The 21,760-nt window shown below is 34.8% G+C and overlaps 1 protein-coding gene across 1 annotated transcript in view; it reads right to left on the bottom strand.

Moving 5' to 3' along the window:
* pik3r2 (phosphoinositide-3-kinase, regulatory subunit 2 (beta)) overlaps positions 1–21,760 on the bottom strand; it is a 58,472-nt gene that overhangs the window by 30,336 nt on the left and 6,376 nt on the right. The window contains exon 3 of the mRNA XM_056475763.1: positions 318–410. Coding sequence (XP_056331738.1) covers positions 318–410 — 93 coding nt within the window. The remainder of the gene's footprint in view (positions 1–317; positions 411–21,760) is intronic.

Below are 21,760 nucleotides of genomic sequence, written 5' to 3'. Positions count from 1 at the left end.
AAAACTCACCTGAGTTTTGTTCACACAAACAGATAAAGTGCAACAAAAGACACTACAAAGTGTATTTTAGATGCTTTCTTCACAGTGACCTCAAAAAAGTCTAGATGAACTCAAAAGCTCAAAATTTCAAAAGTGATGTGCATAGAAAAAAGGTCTTGAGTGTAGTGTATCTGTTTTTATTTTTGCTCTTTTCTTGTGGCCGGAGGCTCTGTTCAATCAGGATTTGGAGCTCTGCGTATCATGTGTCAGCTTCGCTAACAAACAAACCACAAACAATAAAGCTCTTTACATGACATTCAATGACACAAAAGTATTACCTGACCGCTCAACTGCTTCGATCAGCTTTATCAGATTAGGGGGAGCTGTTTCCGGGTGCATGAACTGTTTGGTCAAGTCTAGGTCTGGAACAACTGAAACGGCAGAAGGGAGAGGGGGGAGGGGGGGGATTTCCATCAAATTTCTGCTTATGTGTTAATATGCAACATCTGAAATAAGTAAGAGGTATAAAAAGCATTAAAACATTGATGTTCATTTGCATCACAGGATAACAGATCTTGCAACTCTGACTGTATTTTATTCTGACTTTTTTCCCCCCATCGACAATCTTAACTTTCAATAGCAAGATCATAACTGAAACATATAATTTGAAGTTCCATTTGAGGGGAAAAAAGTTCTTTTTTATTATTATTTTTTTATTCTGGTCCATTAGTTAATGTTAGTTAAATGTATTTACTAACATTAAGTATGAATAATCTTGTAAAGCATTTATTAATCATAGTTAAACATTAATTAATGCATTATTTCAATCTAAAGCTGTGCTTGTTCACATTACTTAATGCAAATTGATTTAACATGAACTAACTTTGTAAACTAAAATAACATTAGCGTTGCTCATTTTAGAAAATACATTAGCTAACATAACTAATGGACCATTATTTTAAAGTGTTATCGAATATTTTAGGGAAGAGTAAAAATATTTATTTCAATATGAAATAACCCTTCCAAAAGAACCCTTTTTTCAAGAACCTTTTGTAAAAAGAGAGCATTTATTTTTTCCTTTTATACTTGTGTAATGCACTTGTATGTCTGCTTAATCTACTTTTGATTAGCTTTTGTGCTTTGATCGAATACAAGAGGGCTCTTTAAACCAGCAGAACAAGCAAGGAAGGAAGCAACACATAAAAAAAACTGTCATAAAAACTATATGCAATTATACATCCCAAAGCCATCACTCTCCTAAGACAGAAGAGAAGTGGGAGACGTGGTCTGCGTCGAGTTCAGCCCGAGGTGCAAAAATACCCCAATTTTACAGAAGAGCCTTCTCATTATATCACGTCGACAGTCTTCTCCGCTAGACAGTTGCTGCTTTTGGCAGCTTTAGTATTCCACGAAGGACTGTGCATTTAGCGCTGTATTTAAAAAAGGTAACAGGCAAGTCAAAGTCAAATTTAAAACATTGGCCTCGAGACAAGTGAGTCACAACAGTAGGTAGAGAAGCCTGCAATTTTGCAAACCACAATTCAAAAAGGAGAAAGAAGAGTGCCAGAGTAAATGCTGGTGTTGCTTTAGCGTTTGGATTTTACAGTGTACGAGAGGCCCATAAAACTGTGATTCTGTGGGTTAAAAATAAGATTGTCATTTGAATTGAATCTATACGCTACAGAGCACTGCAAACCAGAACAGCCCGAAACAGTTTCTTCTCTCAGGCAATCCATCTCATGAACACTTGATGATAATAATTGTGGAACCAACATCACTACTTGCCATACACTTTTATACACATATAGACTTATTTAACAACACACTTTACATTCCAATTTGCACATAACAGCTGCACATATAACGTTGTATATAGTAATAAACACGTACATACACTTGTCAATTTGTATATTTGCACTCACTACTTACTTCTATTTTTTTTTCTTATATATTTATTATCTGTTTTTTGTCCTGTCTCTGTAATGTTGTTGCACTGTAGAAGCTCTGTCACCAAAACAAATTCCTAGTATGTGTGAACATACCTGGCAATAAAGCTCTTTCTGATTCTGATAAATTTGATATGTATATGATATGATATGTATAGGGCTGGACGATATGGCAAAAATTTATATCACGATATATTTCTTAATTTCGGTTGATACAATATAATTCCGATTTCGATGTGGACAATATTAAAAACAGGAAAACACTGCCAAGAACGCACACAATGAATGTCTGTACCAACAAATGTCTGCAAACTGAATTTGCAAAGTCTATAATACCTCCAGGCTCTTATTTATTTAAACAGTACAAAAAAATGTATGTTCACTTTTATTTGCATTTAGCCTTCACAAACAAGAAATGTAAAATAAAAAAAACTCTCAGACTCTGCATATATATATATATATATATATATATATATATATATATATATATATATATATAAATATATATATGCACAAATGATACAATGTATAAGATCTTATACATGATAAAGTATATATACAAATTTATATCAAAGTATTCACCTTTATTTGTATAGCGCTTATACAATGTTGATTGTGTCAAAGCAGCTTCACATAAAAGGCCATAGTAAATAGGAACAGTGTAGTTCAGTTTGTAGTATTTAAGTTCAGTTCAGCGTGGTTTAATAATCACTACTGAGAGTCCAAACACTGAAGAGCAAATCCAACGATGCGCAGCTCTATAGATCCCGAACCATGCAAGCCAGTGGCGACAGCGGAGAGGGAAAAAAAAAAAAAAAAAAACCAACGGTACCGGGGAAGTACCGGAAATGGGTTTAAAAATCATATCATCATTATTGAAAAATTATATATCGCAATATATACTGATATCGAATTATTGTCCAGCCCTATTCACGGATTACAGTAACAAGTAATGCATTACTTTAACAAATTAAGTAATAATCTTTCAATTCCTTTTTAATAATGTAATCTGAGTTACATTTTTAGTTGAATTAATTAGCTTGAAAAAAAAATTAATTGCTTAAGTAAAATGAGAGAATGTGAGAACAGGCAGAAACCAAGATGGCAAAGCCTTAGATTTCTGAAATAAAAGTTTTCTCATTGTTTTGAACCCATCGAAGAACAGAACAAGGGAACTGTCTCAATCGACAGTGATTTTACTTCACTAATAAGACAAAAAAAAACAAAAGTAGCAAACACATTGCTTTAAACTTTCATTTCTATATACGGCATGTAAACCTCTAGGGTCAGGAAGTTCTCAGAAGATAGCATTATCCTAAATTATTATTTTGATATGCTTTTTATACATTTATTTGTGATTATTTTCCCAAGTTTTAACAAAACATTTTGTACAATCAAGATTGTAATTTTTTTTTCTTTTTTGACCCTTGCCGCTGAAATGAATCAACAAAAAAGTACAATTAAAATAAAATTACAACAAATAGATTAAAATATAGCAAAATAAAAAAAATATATATAATAATCGTTTTTTAAAAATAAAATAAAATAAAAAAATTAACTTTACAGTATTGTATACATACAATTTTACTATATCAATTGAAAATAATTCATATAAATAATTACCTACATGATAATACAAATCAATAATCTGATACATTCATAGTGATCTTCTAGATAAATATGAAACCAAACCATATTGGTGATCACATTTAAACATGTTTGCACAGATGTCTTTATATAGATCAGTTAAAGGGAGAGTCTTCATTTTTTTCAAACATGTGATCATAGGTTGCCATTTCTCATAAAATGTTTAGACCAATCCCATCATTAAAAATGTCATTTTTGATCGTTTTTTTAAAGGTATAAGGTATGGTGTATGTTATAACATGTGTTGTTAATTGCAGAGCTCCTCTATAAAAAAAAAAACCCAGAAAAAAAATCCTTTTTCAGTAAGTAACTCAATATCGCAATGCATTATGTTCAAAAGTGACTTTCCCCAATGCTGCAATGATGGACCATTTTCTCTTTACTTGTATTACCCAACCTTCATCCAGGTTGTAAAATGTCATTTTGTGACTCCCTGATTTTGATGATAATTATAAATAGGTAGCTTGAACAAAAAAAATAATTTAACAAAATATAGAATTAAACTCTCAAATTTATTGAAAGCTTGTTTTTGTGTCAGATTAAAAAGTGTTACTTCTGTGGCATCACACTGAAAACCCCTGTTTACATGACGTAAATTGACAAATAAATTAAGCAGACGTATGAGTGCATGTTAAAAAGGAAAACTAAACATTTTTTAAAAGTAATCAGTTGTTCAGTGAAGAACCTTTCACTCCCATAGAATCTTGTCGGTGCTCAAAGAAATGCTAAAAGTCTTTTTTATTATTATTAAACAGTACTTCTCACTAAAAAAAGTTGTTCTATGGCATCACTGTGAACTCCTTTTTGGTTCATCTAGGCTCCTTTATTTTAAAAAGTGCGGATGAAAAAACAAAGAAAAAAAGTCTTTATCATACAAAAGCTTTTTACTGGTTTAAAAAAAAGCCTCAGTTTCCTCCTGTCTTATTCCAGGCCTTCTGGAGTGAGCTCTGCCTTGGCCCTTTGCGTGAGTGGAGCACAATAAACGATTTAATCAAAAATCCTGAACAAGCAAAACCCCACTGGCCGCGTGCCAGACCCTCCTTTTCAGGCCCACCACAAAGAGGCCAGAGCTTGGCTGCCTTCGCCTCCTGGCAGTGCAAGGCTAAACCACGTCTGATTATTAATTTTGGAGTTCAGACGAAGTGCCATGTCAGCACATTCCACTTCTCCACTGCACGTTAAACATGGGACTTTGCTCGCTTTTCCCTCATACGGACCTGAAGCCACTCAGTCTTTCCTCATTTTTATTCTTGATCCATGTTATATCTTTGCTTTCCTAGAACGAATTACAGAAACTTCCAAACTTAATTCTTGAGAAGTCCTGCTTCCTCAAGTGAAACTACCATGATGATTGCTAAACTTTTTTTTTCCCACTTTCAAATTCAGGCCTATAGTCAAAAACAATTTACTGCTGAAAAAAGATAAACGGCTTTTACTGTCATGAATGATTAGAAGCTATCAAATGAATCTTTATTTATGAAAAAAAAATGCATTTTACATGCTACAAATACAAATAACTTGAACTAGTTGATACAATTTTTAAGAGGAACACTTTTGTACTTTTTAAGTACTAATATGTACCCTTGAGGTATTAATATGTACCTTTAAGGTACAAATTTGTACCTTTTGAAAAGGTACCACCCCAGTGACACCTTGCATACCTTTATTTCTGAGAGTGCAGAGATAATCAAGATTCTTTGACTTCATCTTCAATGCCTCCTCCATCTTACCCCAGACATGTTCAATAATGTTCATATCTGGTGACTGGGCTGGCCAATCTCTGAGCACCTTGACCTTCTTTGCTTTCAGGAACAGAAGTATGAGGAGCAGCGCTATCCTGCTGAAGAATTTGCCTTCTGCAAATTCATTACAAAATACATTTGGTCTTCTGCTGATTGGGATGCAGTTCAACCAAGCGGCAACCTCCCGCTCTACCTTGGAAAGCCAATATGGAAGTAACTGAAACTGCAATTCATCGAAATTCCGCTAGTCCTGGCTCCACATGGAGCAGATTTCAATTGAGCCCACTGTTAGAATGGCCAACTTTACAACAGAAAAAAAGGTGTTTACAGCCTGGTACAAAGAACGATTTTGGTTCATATGGCTAATTTAACCCTTCATGACAACTGTGAGGGGGGTGAATTTTTTTTATAACTCATCCGTTTCCTTTATATTAGGTTATATTAAGTTTGCATAATTAAGGGCGTGGCCACTTGAGTGACAGCTAGGTCTCGCTGGTCGCCGTCTATTCACCTCAGGTGATTCCAGCTGATTAGCCACTGAACTCGGCATATACATCGTATTTTTGTGTTGTTTTATGTGGCTTTACACAGTCAGTTGTCTTTTGGACTTATTTCTTACAATTATCAGATGATATGGGATGCAGTGTGCAGTTAATTGTACTCACAAATCATTCACGTGGCCTCCGTTTCCCATGTGAGTAAAGTTATGTACTTATATACAATCTTTATAAATGCATTTGTTTTATTTAATATCATTTATGCTTTTCTTTAGACCTGTAAAGCACTCCAGAATCTGACAGATTGATTAGCTGTAGGCTCTAGAACAGTCATCTGAAGCGTTGTCATTCAGTGTTATGCTGGAGTTCATCAATAGTCTTGCATTTACTAACACACTATAATTGAAGTGTTTGGAAGTAATTCGCGTTTTCCTCCTGTAGAAAAACGTCATAAGAACAATGCTTAGTGCCTCAATATATTACAACTCTTTTTAAAAGTCTAAACACTTTATTGATGTTGTGTACAACCAAGCACATGTGGTCAGAACACAAACGAGTCACAGGTAATAAAGTATTAAGCGTTTCTCCCAAATTAAAGTCTGTCTTAGCCAGGCCCAAGCAAAATGCCAGCACGTGTCTGTAGCTCCGCTCACTCTCCGCCTCTTTGCCCTTGTTTGTTATCCCGCCGCCGTGGGTGCGATGATGCCCGAACAAAATGGCGACGGTTGGCCGCGCCTACTTTTGGTTCTTTTGCAGTGTTCAGAAAACCTATGGGTGACGTCACGGATGCTACGTCCATATTTTTTACAGTCTATGAGTTTGACAGATGATTCATCTGAACAATCTACTTTCTGCCACTTTTCTAAAAAAAGTCGAGAGGTCAAGTTATTAATTTTTGCTTTTACAAATGGGATCGACGACAAGACTTTTGCCAGCAGTGTATGCCTCCATCTTCTAATAACCATGTTTTTAAAAAAATATTAAGAAATAAATAGAATTTATGTACTATTAGCATTATAACACCGCTATGAGAATATAATATATATAGATATTTTTGTATTAGTATAAAATGATAAATATCCCATCCACATGAATGACCAAATATTTACATAAACTAATAAACTTAATTATATGGGCACAAATATTACTTTTTTACAAGACAGATAAATATGATGGTTAATATATTTACCTTATTATAACTGTAAACATTTTAGTTTATGTTGAATCTTTAAAGCTAAATGGATGGAACTTTCATATGCAATTCACAAATATTAAATAGGCCCTAATTTTTTTTTGAGCGCATATACAATAATATATTTGTTTTCAATAAGCAAATAAGCAAAATAAGCAAAATAGCTTGGTCTAATTTTTTATCATTTCATTGAATCTAAAATAAACTTGTGATAATTACATGTTTACTAAAATCTCAAAATGTCAAACTTGTCAAATCAAACTAACATGATGAAACAAAACTGGGAGAGATAATCACAGAGAGAAACGCTGCAAATCCCCATGACCGTTCAAAATCAATGTCTATTAAAATCACAAATAATTTGACCTTTTAATAACAAAGCAAAACTGCTTTCACAAAACTACACGAATTCCATACACACATCTTTTTAAGTAACATTTAAATGTTTCCTTCCTTTATTGTGGACACTGTTACTTGTCATACACAAAATGTCTGCTTGTGATCAATGCTAAAAAACGGAGCATAAGAGTTTATTCAAACAAACTAAGCTATAGCTGCAAACTCATTGGCACAAACACTCAAAACACACAGCAGGGTTTTTTGGGTAAAAAACAGCTGTGGCCCTGAAGTCATTGTTGGGTTTCAGAGAGAGAACCAACTAATCATTACCCAATTATAGTTGTCTTGGTAGCCTGCATTTTGGCTAGCCTGCAATTGAACGTGCCCTGCGAACAAAAACAACAACTGCAAAAACGAATAATGATATGATTACAGCAACAGCTTGCTTTACTCTGCTGTTGCTTCTTCGTGCCACTGTTGAGGCAACTCAGAGAGCATACGGCTGAATAACAAAAGCTAGCAACTTTTCTTCTGCTCTTGATCATCGCTTTTATTTGGGGTGCAAAATATTATTAGAACATTTAAGAAGAAATTTGATTTGTTCATTGGTGGTTTGTTACATTAATAATACTCCAAATGTAAAGTTATATAGTCTTAATTGGTTTATTGGTCATTAATTGGGTACTAAAAATCACAAATCAGAGATTGGTATTAGGCATGGGCCAATACAAGATTGTGATAGTATGATAACATTGAATTAAAAACATTATGGTTTCACGATATCATGGTATTGTGATTATTGCTCTAAAATATGTTCTTTTTAAACTTCTGTGTAAAAAGTTACTTTTACCTGCTGACAGATTTTCTGTCGGCGCCAATAGCCTAGTGGTTAAGTGCGCTGACATATAGCTCCACGATGCTCACGGCGACCCGAGTTCGATTCCCGGCTCGAGATCCTTTGCCGACCCTACCCCCCTCCCTGCTCCCAATGTTTTCCTGTCTGTAACCGCGACTGTCCAATCTCAATTAAAGGTGAAAAACCCTAAAAATTATTTTTAAAAAAAGAAAACAGATTTGCTTAACTTTTACATGCAAATGTCAACCTTGCCATGAAAAAAAATTGTTTTAGGCAAAAATATCGAAACAGTTCTGCGTTTGTGCAAGCAAACCTTTACAGTGCTTCAAAAGTACCCAAACATGTCTCTGTTAATGTTTTTAAACTATTATATTTGATTTACCAAAATAACACAAGTGCTATTTTCAGATCTGTCAAAGCCTTTTCCTCATATATGCAAAAAATGTCAAATAAAATAAAATCATTATTCGCTTTTGTTTTGTTTTAAAATCATTCGAAATCGTTTTTGTTCTTTAGTGAGCCAACGCTTCTACTTTTGATGTGCATTATTTCTTTTGGGTTGTGCAGTTCAATTCACAGAATTTCTACAAAGCGTGTTGTATACTCACTGTAAACTCGCTAACTTTTTTCGTCACATTCATAACACGTTTATTTTCCTGATATTTTACAACACGTTTACAGACTCATATTTTTCTGCTCCCATATCTCTGTGGTTAGTTATTTTGAAAAATATAAACAGATGTTTCATCAATGTTGACATATACATTCTACGTGAATTTATGTTTTGAGATTTTACTGCAAATGTCTCATCCATAACGCTGGAAGTCTTATACAGTAAGCCACTGCACTCTTCAGCTCTATAGCATGCTTTGATGTTGGTGTACACGTGATATGTTTTTCAAATATTTGCTTAATAATGGGCTGACCAGTAGCTTTTGATGTAGATGGTCATTTGCTGCTGGAGAAACTGTTGCCTTTAAAAAAAAAAAAAAAAAAAAGTCTAAAAAAACATATAAAAAATAAAAAAGTATTTTTTGCTGTTTCAAAATTACAAAAAGTTTGCAAAACGCGATAAACCTTAAACTGGTTATCATCCCATGCCTAACTGGTATACGAACAAAAAAAAAATTATATATATATATATATAGGTACCTGTATTAGCATTGGTTATCGGCCAATAGGATTAATAAATTGAAAGATGAAAAAATATATATTGGCCATTTCTGGCATTATTGACTTTATTCTTCCAAGTATGAGCAAGCTCAGCCTTTAGAATATTTTTGGTTCGAGATCTCCGTTTTCATTGACTTCTATTGTTTTTTAGACATTAAGAGCAGCTAGTTATGCTGTTTGATGTTGCAAACAGATATTTTCTTATTATAGCATTCTACTTTTTATGTATAATCATGAACACACTTGCAAGTAGTTTGACCGATTTTTTTACTTATTAGTAGAAGTCCTATAGGCAACTGATATCTAGAGTTCTAGTTCTAGAGTTCTAGAACAAAACGCAAAAATGAGCACACTTCCATATTGGAGAATAAAGGTCAATAAAACGAATAGTTCTGCTCCTTGATTCTGATTGGTTGAGCCTGTTTCTAAGCTATTGTGAATTACTATATCAACACAAACAGTCAGCTTGACATCCATTCAGCGATTCATTGGCAAAATCAATAGTGTCAAATAAGTGTTTATTTGCTTAATTTTATTTTGCCAAACTTTGTATATAATAACCTTTTTATAAAAGCAATAAGCCCCATGAAGCCGTGGATTACAGTGAATTTATAACAGCTAACCAAAACTACTTATAGTTGTGTATGTCAAACTTTTTTTTCTGTTGTTATCGATGGTGTACCATTGACACATTTTAATATCATTTTAACACCCAGACCTACTGTAAACCATGGCTTCTTGAGATTTACTGCTTTATAATGATCCTCTAGTTTTTGTGCTTTCCAAATCAAATTTAAACATTAGCCTACATTTTAATTGGTTAAATTGCTCGCCCTTTGCAGATATAGAAGTGTGTGTGGTTGATATTTTATTTATTTATTTTTTTTGCTTGACGCGTTCATTAACTTCGATTCGGCCATGCTCTACTAATGAAAAATGATGTCTTTGTGCTGGGTGAATATGATTATGTAAGACAACTTTCACCCACATTGCTTTGTGCAGTTCAGTAATCTGGGCACCTCATTCATGGCTAACCGAAGGCCAAGCCCATTTCCTTTCACTGGAGTTCTAAACCTCTCGACATGTTTTAATCTTAATGCAGTGCAAATGGTATTAGGAAACACAACACACAAAAGCTGCAACTACAAGAGACAGTCTTATGTAGCTCAAGTTTCTTTTTGTTGAACATAATCTGCTCCAGGGCCGACAGCATTTCTGCACTGACAGGGTGAAAAAGGAAAAGAAGGGAAGAATGCAAAATGGAAAAACTCAGCAGTCTGATTGATATTAAATAATAAAAACATATATCATATGTACACTGCTGGTATTACTTTTTAACTTAGGAGTTCACCTGTCAATATAAATATTATCTTTGGCAAATCTTCAAATCAATGATCACTTTTTATACTGTAAATTGTAATATATATATATATATATATTTATTTATTTATTTTTTATTTATTTTTTATTTAATTTTTTTAGATATTTCTATTCGAGTCCTGATTGGGAGGTAACAACAGCCCAGTTTTCAATCACGTGATCGGATCTGGACATCCCTACTACGAATTAGTATTTATTTTTTTCATGTTGGTTGATTCCTGGTGATCTTAAAATATATGGTTGTATGTTATTATGGATCACTGCAACATCTTTAATGCTGATTTTGTTGCAATCAAAATAACATCAAACTGTTAAATCTATTGGGTTTGTAAAATTAAAGTCAACTTAATCATTTTGATTTGAGACCATGATCATTTTTGTTGGCATAACTAACGTGGGACTGCATTGGAAGACTACATTTATTTTAAACAAGGAATGTAGACTTCCCTTAAACAGACTTCCCTTAAACAGAAAAGCTTGTATTTAGCAATATTGGGGAATTAAAAGTTTCTAAAATGTTTTTGAGTTTTGTGGTTATTTTTTATTTCACCATTAAACACGAATAAAATGGATTCAAATGGATTTCGTGGCCCCTAGGAATCCCAGATAATCAAATTATAAATCACAAAAGTACCTATAAGACTATTACACCTTTCTGGATTTTTGTCCTTGTGCTAATAAAGCCCGTTGTAACATTCAAGTAACAATATGCCCAGCATTTGAATGCAAGCCAAAGCACCATGGGAAAGATTCAGACTCCAATGCAGGCTCAGATCGGAGGCCTTAACTGGCCCTCAACTAATTCTGTGAAAGAAAGTTCAGGGTAAGGAGCTGGGGGAAAATTCAAGGGGCCTTCTCTTTCTGAGAATTGTAGAGAGTGGATAGTTTATAGCTGCCTGGAGACAGTATCAGAAGAGTCTGTGAAACAGAGGAGGAGGAACAGGCGGAGTTTGTCCAAATGCCAAGCCATGGTTCACTTCAACAAGCAGTAAAACGGAGCGAAAAAAAGAAAGACAGAAAAAAAAAAGATAGAAAGAAGACCTTCTGCCACAGGCTGTGAAACAACCAAGTTTGACTTTGTGCAACATTTTTGTTAGAAACGTCTAAGTGGATTGAGGAAATCAGATTAAATCTTTCTTACACTGAATAAGATTAACTTAAATAGTGGAAAATGGCACGTAAGAGCGCAAAATCCCTGCTACTAATTACATTAGGATAGACTTTATTTATTGTCGAAGCTTTTAAATAACCACATATGGTATAATCACAATATTAGCTGCAAAAAAAGATTATTTTAACAGGTATAAAAGTCAAAAATACGTTGAACATTTATATACAATAAAGCAATGCACTAACCAAAAGTTTAAATTGAAAAGAATGATAGAGTACAATAAGCAGCGTTACTGTTACATTACTAATAAACATTACAGCTAAGTGGTTGCTTCAAATTAAGTAGGTCAGTGGTTTCTAGTACTGGCTGGACTAGGAGGGCTTTCTGTGTGGAGTTTGTATGTTCTCCACATGTTCGCACAAGCTTTCCCCAGGTGCTCCCACTGCTCCAGTTTCCCAGAATTGGAATGATAAATTTGATCAACCAAATTGGCTGTAGTGTGTGAATGAGAGAATATGGGTGCTTCCCAGCACTGAGAGTTGTTTTCTCATGGCTAGTTTTGCGGCTGGAAGGGCATCCGCTGTGTAATACACATGCCAGAGTAATTGGTGTACATTCTGCTGTGGCCACCCCTGATAAATAAGTGACTAAGCCCTACTGTGCAGAGATAAGGAACAAACTGCCTCTAAATAGTCACAGAATTTTCAATGTTGTAGTTCAGATTAACTGATTGATTAATAATCAATATTGTGCATGTTCATTATCAACAAATTAATTAATATTGGCATATGTCTACATAATAGCCATGGGACGATAATCGTTTTCAAGGTATACCACGGTTTCGAAAAGTCAAGGTTTTAAAACCGCCAAAATTTTCCGCTATACCGTTTCTAAGGTATGTGCAATATTTTTTTATTTACATTTCTTGTTTTGTTATTTAGGACAACAGTATCTCCAGCAGAAAAGATATCCAAAGATGCCGTTTTAAACTGTAAAGAAATCTGTGTTTTGAAACTATTGAAGACAGCAGAAGTGATTTATTTGAAATACTTAGCCTGACATCTTTACTGCTCCAAAATATTATAATTCTTTCAAAAAATAAAATATATTGTGTTCAATGGGGAAAAAAGCTTTTGTATTTTTACCCAGACATTTAAAAAGGATATATTTTAGTGCATAAAACCGTGATACCATGAAACCATGATATTATTATCCAAGGTTATCATACCGTCACAATCTTATACCGGCCCATGCCTACTCCATAGCCATAGTTTTAGTTTTACGCTCATACTTCACTTGTAAAGCTGCATGAATATCTTCATATTTCCGATAAGTTTCCTTATGATATAAAAATGAAATGACATTCTAAAAACGGAGACAAGATCTCATTTTGGGTTTCTTTGTTGTGAATGAATGACAGTTTGTCTGTTAAAAATAAAATAATGCCAGAGTGGAGTTATTTTTTCCCTTAACCTGTAAGTGAAGCCTTTATTATTCTATAATGAATGTCTGAATTTTTATTTTTTTTTGCCACAGTTTAAATGTTGATGTTTAACCTTTTGATGTATGATCAGATTAACATGGGAGCACACATTACCCATAATTACGTAGGGGGTCTGCGAGACTATTTAGAACTTTTGTGTTGCGTGTTTCAACAATGAACTGGAGTATAAACATAGTTACATAACATAAACATTAAATAATTTAGTCCTTCATATTAACCTCTATTTTCTTCCTTTAAAAAAGTCAATTACTATTCCTTGATACATCCTCAAATAAACCAATATCAATTTGAAATCAGAAATGAATAGTTTATGCATTAGAATCAAAACAAATCATTAAATCTGTTAAAGTCTAACCCAACCTATAAGGCTGCCTAAAATATATTACAGTAAAGGCTTTTTTAAATAATCGTTGAAGACAAGAAATTAGAATTTTCTTCATACATCTGCATACCAAGCGTTAGCTACTGTTTGTCCTTTCACACAGATATCATGTGTTTTTACTCATTTGAGAAACTTCTTAGGTCATTTATGAATGACTCTGTGGATCAAGTATGGCATGCAGATGACGCACAATCATTGAAACAAATAAAAAATGAATTGCAGGTACCATAACATGCAACAGTACATCATCTGGCAGATTTCCCACCAACATTTTTGAGCTACAGCTCTGATAGTTGGGCTGCGACGTCAGCTGCCAATGTGAAATCGGACTAATCTTATGGCTCGTTTCCACTGTCTGGTACAGTATGATATGGTTCGGGTCCGTACGGGTCACCTTTATCAGGCTTGCGTTTCCACTACCAAGGGTACCTTTTTGGTGGGCGTGGTGTATGACTAAAAGTTTCAGTTGACGTCATTTTCACTTGAGAAAATGTCTACAGTAAAGCTGGGGTCGTTCACATATCATATGAGAAGCACTTCTCACAAAACAGATGCTTTACACACATAAATACTTGTGTAGAAATGTTACTAACTTTTTTATGAACACGAGTTGATTATAACTGCAGATCAATGACAGTGTAAAATAGCCTATTGTAGCGTCTGTAATAATATAAAATAAATAAATGCAACATATATGAGCACTTACAGCGCCTTACAGTCTCTGATATGATACCAACTACAGAAGAACTCCACAGAGCATACATTTATTCCTTATTTAGGTTCAAAAACAACATGAAATATAGCCCACCGTCAGTGCAAACCTCTCATATGTGTCTTTAATCTTCAGCAGCACGTGTAGCCTCTCGTTAGAAAGTAATTCCGTCATTCAGAGTTCATAATAGCCCTAAAAGGTGATGATAATAGTTAAACATGGCAGTTTGTTCATGTTTTAGGTAGCAGACGCATCATTTGCTGCTTTTTTCCGGCTTCTCCTTTGTGTTTTTGCACTTCACTCTCACTTTTGTTCCTTTCTGACAGGATCGGATATCAAAGCACTTCAATAATTACGAGCATGTCATTAATATGAGCTCAAAAAGTTGGTTATGTCAAATATAGACGAGATCGCAAGCTCTCTGGACAAAGTGAAACCGCTCACACTTTTAGACGGGCTTGTAAAAGAACAACAGGGCATAGCAGATTTTCTTCTTCTTGGCTTTGAGGCGTATTATTAACACGATGACAAAGTTTGTTTGAGCTCGGGTCGACCATGGCTCGTTATTATATGTATATGGTATTATGGTGTAATGCCTCGGCGATGTATTTAAGACATGGCGCTTCCTTTGTTTTCATTCTGGCATGTTGCGCAAGCGAATGACGTATCTCCGTATACCAATAGCGTTCAGCTGTGCGTCTAGTTCCGCCTTTTGGTACTCTTTGCAAAGGGTGCCGAAAAAGTGGTATAGTACGGTTTGGTTCGCTTTTTGACAGTGGAAACGGAATCTTTGGCTATGTTTACCTCCAGTACCTCCAAATTTTATAATTATTCCCATGCAGTCTTTATGTGGATTTAATATAAGTAATATTGTGCATATGTAATTTATAATAAATGTACAAGGCACTATTCCTATCCTACGTATTCAAAAGAACAAACTCATCACTTCACATAGAAACTGTCACAAGTGATCAGAAAACAAGCTGTAATGGGAAAACCTAGCGTTTAATTTTTTGAATAACTGACTTGAGCCTCAGATCGCAGATGGCACACTCAAAAGCTTTCATGTTATTTTGCATTTAGTGGCAGACGCCTGATATTTGTATAGACAGTAGAGCTGCACGATATTGGAAAAATCTGACATTGCAATATTTTATTTTGCTGTGATTTATATTGTCATATGAATACAATTTCAGCAGATGACTTGAATAGCTCTATTTGGAATTAAATTATTAAATTTGATTGGAATAATCTTGTAGAGGAGAGAATTTGCAAGAAGAAATAAATAAGAGAGCAAAAATAAAAAGTCAGATATTCAAGTACAGTAATACGATACTATATTATCATTATATTTTGTCCCTGATGATGATAGATCATGGCATCAGCGATATATCACAAGAAAACCATCCACAATATATTATTATATTTGTATTTGAAGAGGGAAAAATGCATTTTATAAGATGTATTTCTTTTATTAACAGCACATATATTTCTTAAGGCTGATTTATACTTCTGCGTAGGGCTGGGAGGTATATCGAGTTCTAGGGATATAGCGATATGATTCCCCAACGCGATGCGGGATTATCCAAAATCATTCATATGGTTTGAGGCCACACGTGCCCATTCTGCGTGAAACAGACCACTCCAAGGTACACAGTGAGCGCATTGCACAAATGAGCGCATGCGCAAATTAATGATTCACTCCATGAGCCATACAAAAGATTTTCTCAAAAGGAACAAATCGTTCAAGAACAACCCATCACTGACGCGACATGGAGGAACATGCAGTGCCGGTGTTATTTCGAAATCTGACTGCCCCTCGCGTGCACACGTCACACAGCACCTGCAGCTGTCACAGAGGTTTATCAGAAACCTTTTATCGATCATTTCTTCCGCAATTGACAGCAAGAACGAACATAGAACCCTTGTCAAATTGACAAGCAGCACCTGAATGTGTTTCAAAAGAATTCAAAACGTCAAAATGGGATGAATTTATACCGCATTTAGAAAATGAAACCACCTCATTTTCACAGATTAGAAGTTCAGTATTTATTATATGATGGTCTCTTTTTTAAATTTACACTGTAACACATTTAGCTCTGCGTTCTGGTCTGTTGTAATGACTGTTTACATTTATATGCTGAACCAGCATTTCATCACAGTACTCTGAAACTATTTAGTTACTTCTCATATCTAGTCTATTCGTTTTCGTCTCCTTATTTAATATTTAGTAAAACAAGTTTAGTCTAAACAAAAGAAAAAGTGGAGGATTTTTCACATGGAGTGAACAACTTATCTTTAGTTATCTTCGATTTGTGCACTGTTTAATAATTGTGCACAATACATACATGTAAATGTGTAACTAAAAAAACATTTACAGCTGATTTAATTGTTTATAAATCACACAACTGTGCTATACAGAATTACTTACAAAAACACTGTGATTGTGACATTAAATACTGTGTGTTTAATATTTACATTTATTGTGGTTCTTTTCTATCCCACAATACTTTTTGTTGCGTTACTATTTAAGTGTGTTCCTTTTTTGCTGACAATGTAGCTATGTTTTATAGAGTTCTGTTTACTTTGTAATTTGCACAACAGCACAGTAGTGCTGCGTATAGTGTTAAGCAGGGGAAAAAAACCTGTACTTTATTTTATCAATGTTTTGTGCAGCTGTTACTTTTTGTGCAGCTGTTCATTTGTAAACAGGAGGGAAATCCCTGTGTTTGAATTATATTTTGCTCAAAAAATGTTTAATAAAGTTTTAATAAAGGCTTCAACTCTCAAGTAACCATTTATAGGGAAATACCGGATATTTATCGTCATTCCTCCTACAAATATCGAGATATGATTTTTTTTTGCCAATATCGCCCAGCTCTACTTCTACGTCAAGCTCCGCAGCAGCCTTCGCATGGTTGCATAGCACTCGCTGTCACTGACCTCTCAAAAAAATTTAACCACATCGCTACGATGCACAGCGGAAGCTCTGTGATGTGGGCGGGACCAAAAGCCGCACAAACCTGTTGGAGCGAATGTTTACAAGTGTCGACTCCCGTGAAGGAGCTCTAGATGGAAACGTTTGTTTTGCATTTACCTTTTGATTAAAGTTGTTACACATACACCAGTTCCGCCTCTGAATCAGTGAGTTTGACCAGCGAAGAAACTCAACATGCGCCGTGGGTCACGATCACTCGACTCAGAAGTATAAACCAAGCTTTAGAATTGACCCTTCGCTAAGCCACACCCAAAAACCGTTTAAGCCTTCGCCATAGTAACTTAGTCATACTAATAGCGAATAGGTCATGATGAGTTATTGATCCGGAAAATAAGAATCTGCGAATCTGTTGCTAACTTTACTGAACTTCATATTTCCATCTATATCAAGCTACGAATATTTGAAATTACAAATCAACAGAACAAAACAGAGATGTGATCACAAACTGAGCACTTGCGATCAATATAATTTACCAGCAGCTGTTTTTCATTAATTTATAAAGAGCACACAAACATACTGACAGTAATAGTTAACTTACTGTACACCGTTACGTGTCAATGATGCTAATATTCAGCACAAATCCACCAATTTCCCCTTTCTGGCTGCTCTTTCTATGAATGAACCATGTAAAAGCTCTGTCCATGGGCGTTTCCTCATCGGTTAGTAACACTATATTTCATTGCACAACAATAGTCAATCAGGCTTTTTGGCTAAAAACAGAGAAATCACGGTTTAATTAGTTATTATTAGATTATTTTTAAATTTTTTCTCTCCTGCTGTGCATGAACTAAGCTGTTGAATGGTCAGCGTATGAGGCGGCTAGACTAAGCTAGCTTAAATTTTGATTGAATTATTCTCTAATCGGTTGCCTTTTATGTCGTGAATATACCCCTGTAATGAATACTGCAGTCCTTTTTTGTCTGGCTTTTTCTGATATCTCACCTGTTCGCCAAAAATGACATTATATCCCTGGCAATGTCTGACAGCGGCGCATACACATTGTAAAAGCCATGCCAGGCACGAAAGCTTGACAGGGGTAGCAACAGTAACTAAAGAGGGCGGGGCTTAGCGAAGGGTCAGTTGCAACATTGATATATATTTGATCCACCATTACAAGCACCACCGCATGCAGAACACTATTTTGTCTTGCCCCTAATATTGAATAAATGTAATGTAAAATGTAAACACTGCACATTCTTCATTGCTGATCAACAATAATCCCAACTCCACATAGCAGATGCTGCGATGTGACTATTTTGAATGCACACACTGCGATATCGATGCTGAAACGATACATTGTGCAGATATTGTGTCACAATTTGTTTCAAGCATTTCGGATCGACACTTCCAACCACAATCTAGCAAGCGTTCTTTAAAAGAAGTTTAATAGACATCCAAACAGTCAGTTGTTGGACTGCTATAGACCTCTATTAGATTTTAAGTGAAAAAAGTACCCTCGTTTTAGCCAAGACGTTAATGTTTGGACTTCGATTTAACATCTCCTAAACACTCTTGAATGTGTTCCATGAGACAAACTTATCTCTATTAATCTACCGATTGGCCTTTCAAACAGAAGACATGGCAAAATAAGTAGCTAAAATGATTTGCATCTTTTTCTGTAATGCTTTTGAACACTCTTCTGATGCTTTGTCTCTTAGTCAGTGAGCATCACACACTGAACATGATGTGTGCATTGCAGTGTTGAAGACTTTAAACCTCCCAAAAAATAGTTACAAAGGAGACATTGAAGCAAAATCACCTTATGGAGTGGGAATGTGCAGATGAAGCTGAAAGCCCTACCTGACGCATACAGCTCTCCAGATTGGCCTGGTGAACTGCCAGGCCTCTAAACATACTATAATTTACTGCTTCCTGAGGGCATAAAGGGAGGAGGAGAGAGCTCGGGGAAAGTGCCAGAGCAATACAGGAGCAAAGATAGTTTGGGGAAGGGAGTCACTACATAACTTAGAATGGTAAACGTCAGCATTTACAAAGTCAAGCAGTACTAAATGATGAAAATTTTGAAAAATCTGTAAATTGGTAAAGATTGAAAAAACAAACAAACAACTGAATCTCAGTTTTCCTATATATAAAAAAACATTTAAATAAATAAATGATATTAAAATTATACAAAATAAATTGAGCAAATTAAATCGTCATCATAGTTCACTTCAGTACGGGTGAAGAGAAATACAATTAAATCCTGCAGATTTAAAGTTAGCGTTCTTTTAAGTCAGCTAAAAGGTCATATAATTAGTCTATTAAGGTCCTATTATTAGTCTTTGTTGACACAAATTAGCAGGTCAGATTAGGGCTGCAGTGCTGTACAGAAAGAAAAATATATACTTTGTTTTGCTGCAATATATAAAGAAAAATACAGAAATTGTCACCAAATGATTAGAATAGCTATATTTGGAAATTATTCTAAATTGCTTGTTTTGATCATGTTACATACTTTTTTTGAATATAAATTTAAGAAATCCATAAATAAAGCAATATAAAATATTTCAGACTTGTACATTTGTGTTATTTACAAGCAATTTCTGATTGAACTTTTTAAAGCAAACCCTAAAGCAAAATGTGCCATCTAATGGAGTTCAAATGCAACACTTCCACACTTCTCACTGAATTACAATTACTTTAAATAAATAAAAAATATTTGTCTTTATTACTACATAAAATAAGAAATTATGCTCCCGTATAAAAGGTTAGTAGTAAGGTTCCATTCATTTTACCAAACAATTTTAGAATTAATAATTACAATTGAATTTCTTAATTTAGATTCCAAACATTGACCTAACAAACTTTTATTTTGACAGCTTCATGATATCGGCTGTGTTAAGGCTGATTTATACTTCTGCATCAAGCGTGGCTTACACTGACGCGCACCTCTCAAAAATTTTTACTACACGTCAAATCGACACGTAGCATAAGCTCTGTGATTGGTCGGCTTGGTAGATGTGACTAGTGTGGGTGGGACCGAGAGCCGCATGAACCCGTTGGAGCGAGTGTTCACAAGTGTCCAGTCCCGTGAAGTAGCTCCAAATGGAAACTGTTGTTTTGCGTTTACCTTATGATTAATGCTGTTGCAAGTCTGCTGGGTCCCGCCTCTGAATGAGTGAGTTTTTGCTACTTGTATTTTAAGGTAACGTTCAGAATAAACAAAACACCTGTGAAGAAACTTGACACAGAGGAACATAAAAACCTACTGCCAGCTAACGTTTCGGAAGTGTTATTGCAGAGCAACACAAACAGCACGCACAAGTATAAATGCAAGACTACGCACAAGGCAGGCGCCATGGGTCACACCGATCACTCGACACAGAAGTATAAATCAGCCTTAAATGCTGAACATCACTCCAAAGCTTGTAGAGAATACTTAATTAAATCTCAGTCTGCGCAATCATGTGACAACTGTGCAAACTCATATCCTGATACGGAATTTATTTTCATACATTGTGGAGCCTTGGTCAGAGTTCACCAAACTTGAATTTTGGAAAACAAAAACACTAGACAACTTTGTAGGAGCTTGTGTTTCTTGTACATGTATACAGAACTTTTTTTATGTAAAAAAAACTGCTATATTATAAAAATCAATAACTGTGGAGACACGTCAAAGACTGTGAAAAGGGTCTATTATAATGCTGCATTTACACTGCAGATCTTATTGGTCGATTCTGATTTTGTGACTGTATCTGATTTTTTTGATGACCTGCTTACCTCATCTTTTAAAAGTGACTCGTATCCGATTGTCTGCATTTACACTGTAGACAGCAAAGATGCAATGACCAGGAGGAGAAAAACAACAACAACAAAAAACAGAGCGGGCGCTAACTGATAGCTAATAATAAAAGAACGCTCTTTTCTCCATTCCTGTATTTAATCTGTTCGCAGGGTTTCATTTTTTTAATTATTTTTGACAAGTTGTTTTACAATACTTTATGACAGAAAAGTTTTCATTTGGCCATCTTCTTTTAATCTAGGCCTTTTTAAACCAGTAGGCATCTTAATGTAATGTCCATGGAATTTATGCACATGATGTATGCAACAGTTTTATATAAGTTTATATTGGTTACGTAGTGGATGTTGTGCTCTCTCGCTAGCATGCTTTTACTTGTGCTACATGACAATAAAACGTTTATAAATTATATAAAGCTTTTTTAGTCCTCGTGTATGAGATTTAAGGTTTGGGACTCTGATGCTTTCATTTCGGAACAGACTTCAGCAGAGTTGACGTCATTCACTATGGTTTTTAACGATGCGTGACTCGCATTGACAGATAAAAATCTGATCTACCTGCTT

Source organism: Danio aesculapii, chromosome 2, assembly GCF_903798145.1.
Source record: "Danio aesculapii chromosome 2, fDanAes4.1, whole genome shotgun sequence".
In the NCBI taxonomy this organism is placed as follows: Eukaryota; Metazoa; Chordata; class Actinopteri; order Cypriniformes; family Danionidae; genus Danio; species Danio aesculapii.
Note: the sequence above shows the minus strand (reverse complement) of the source record. Positions and strands in the feature narration are given on the sequence as shown.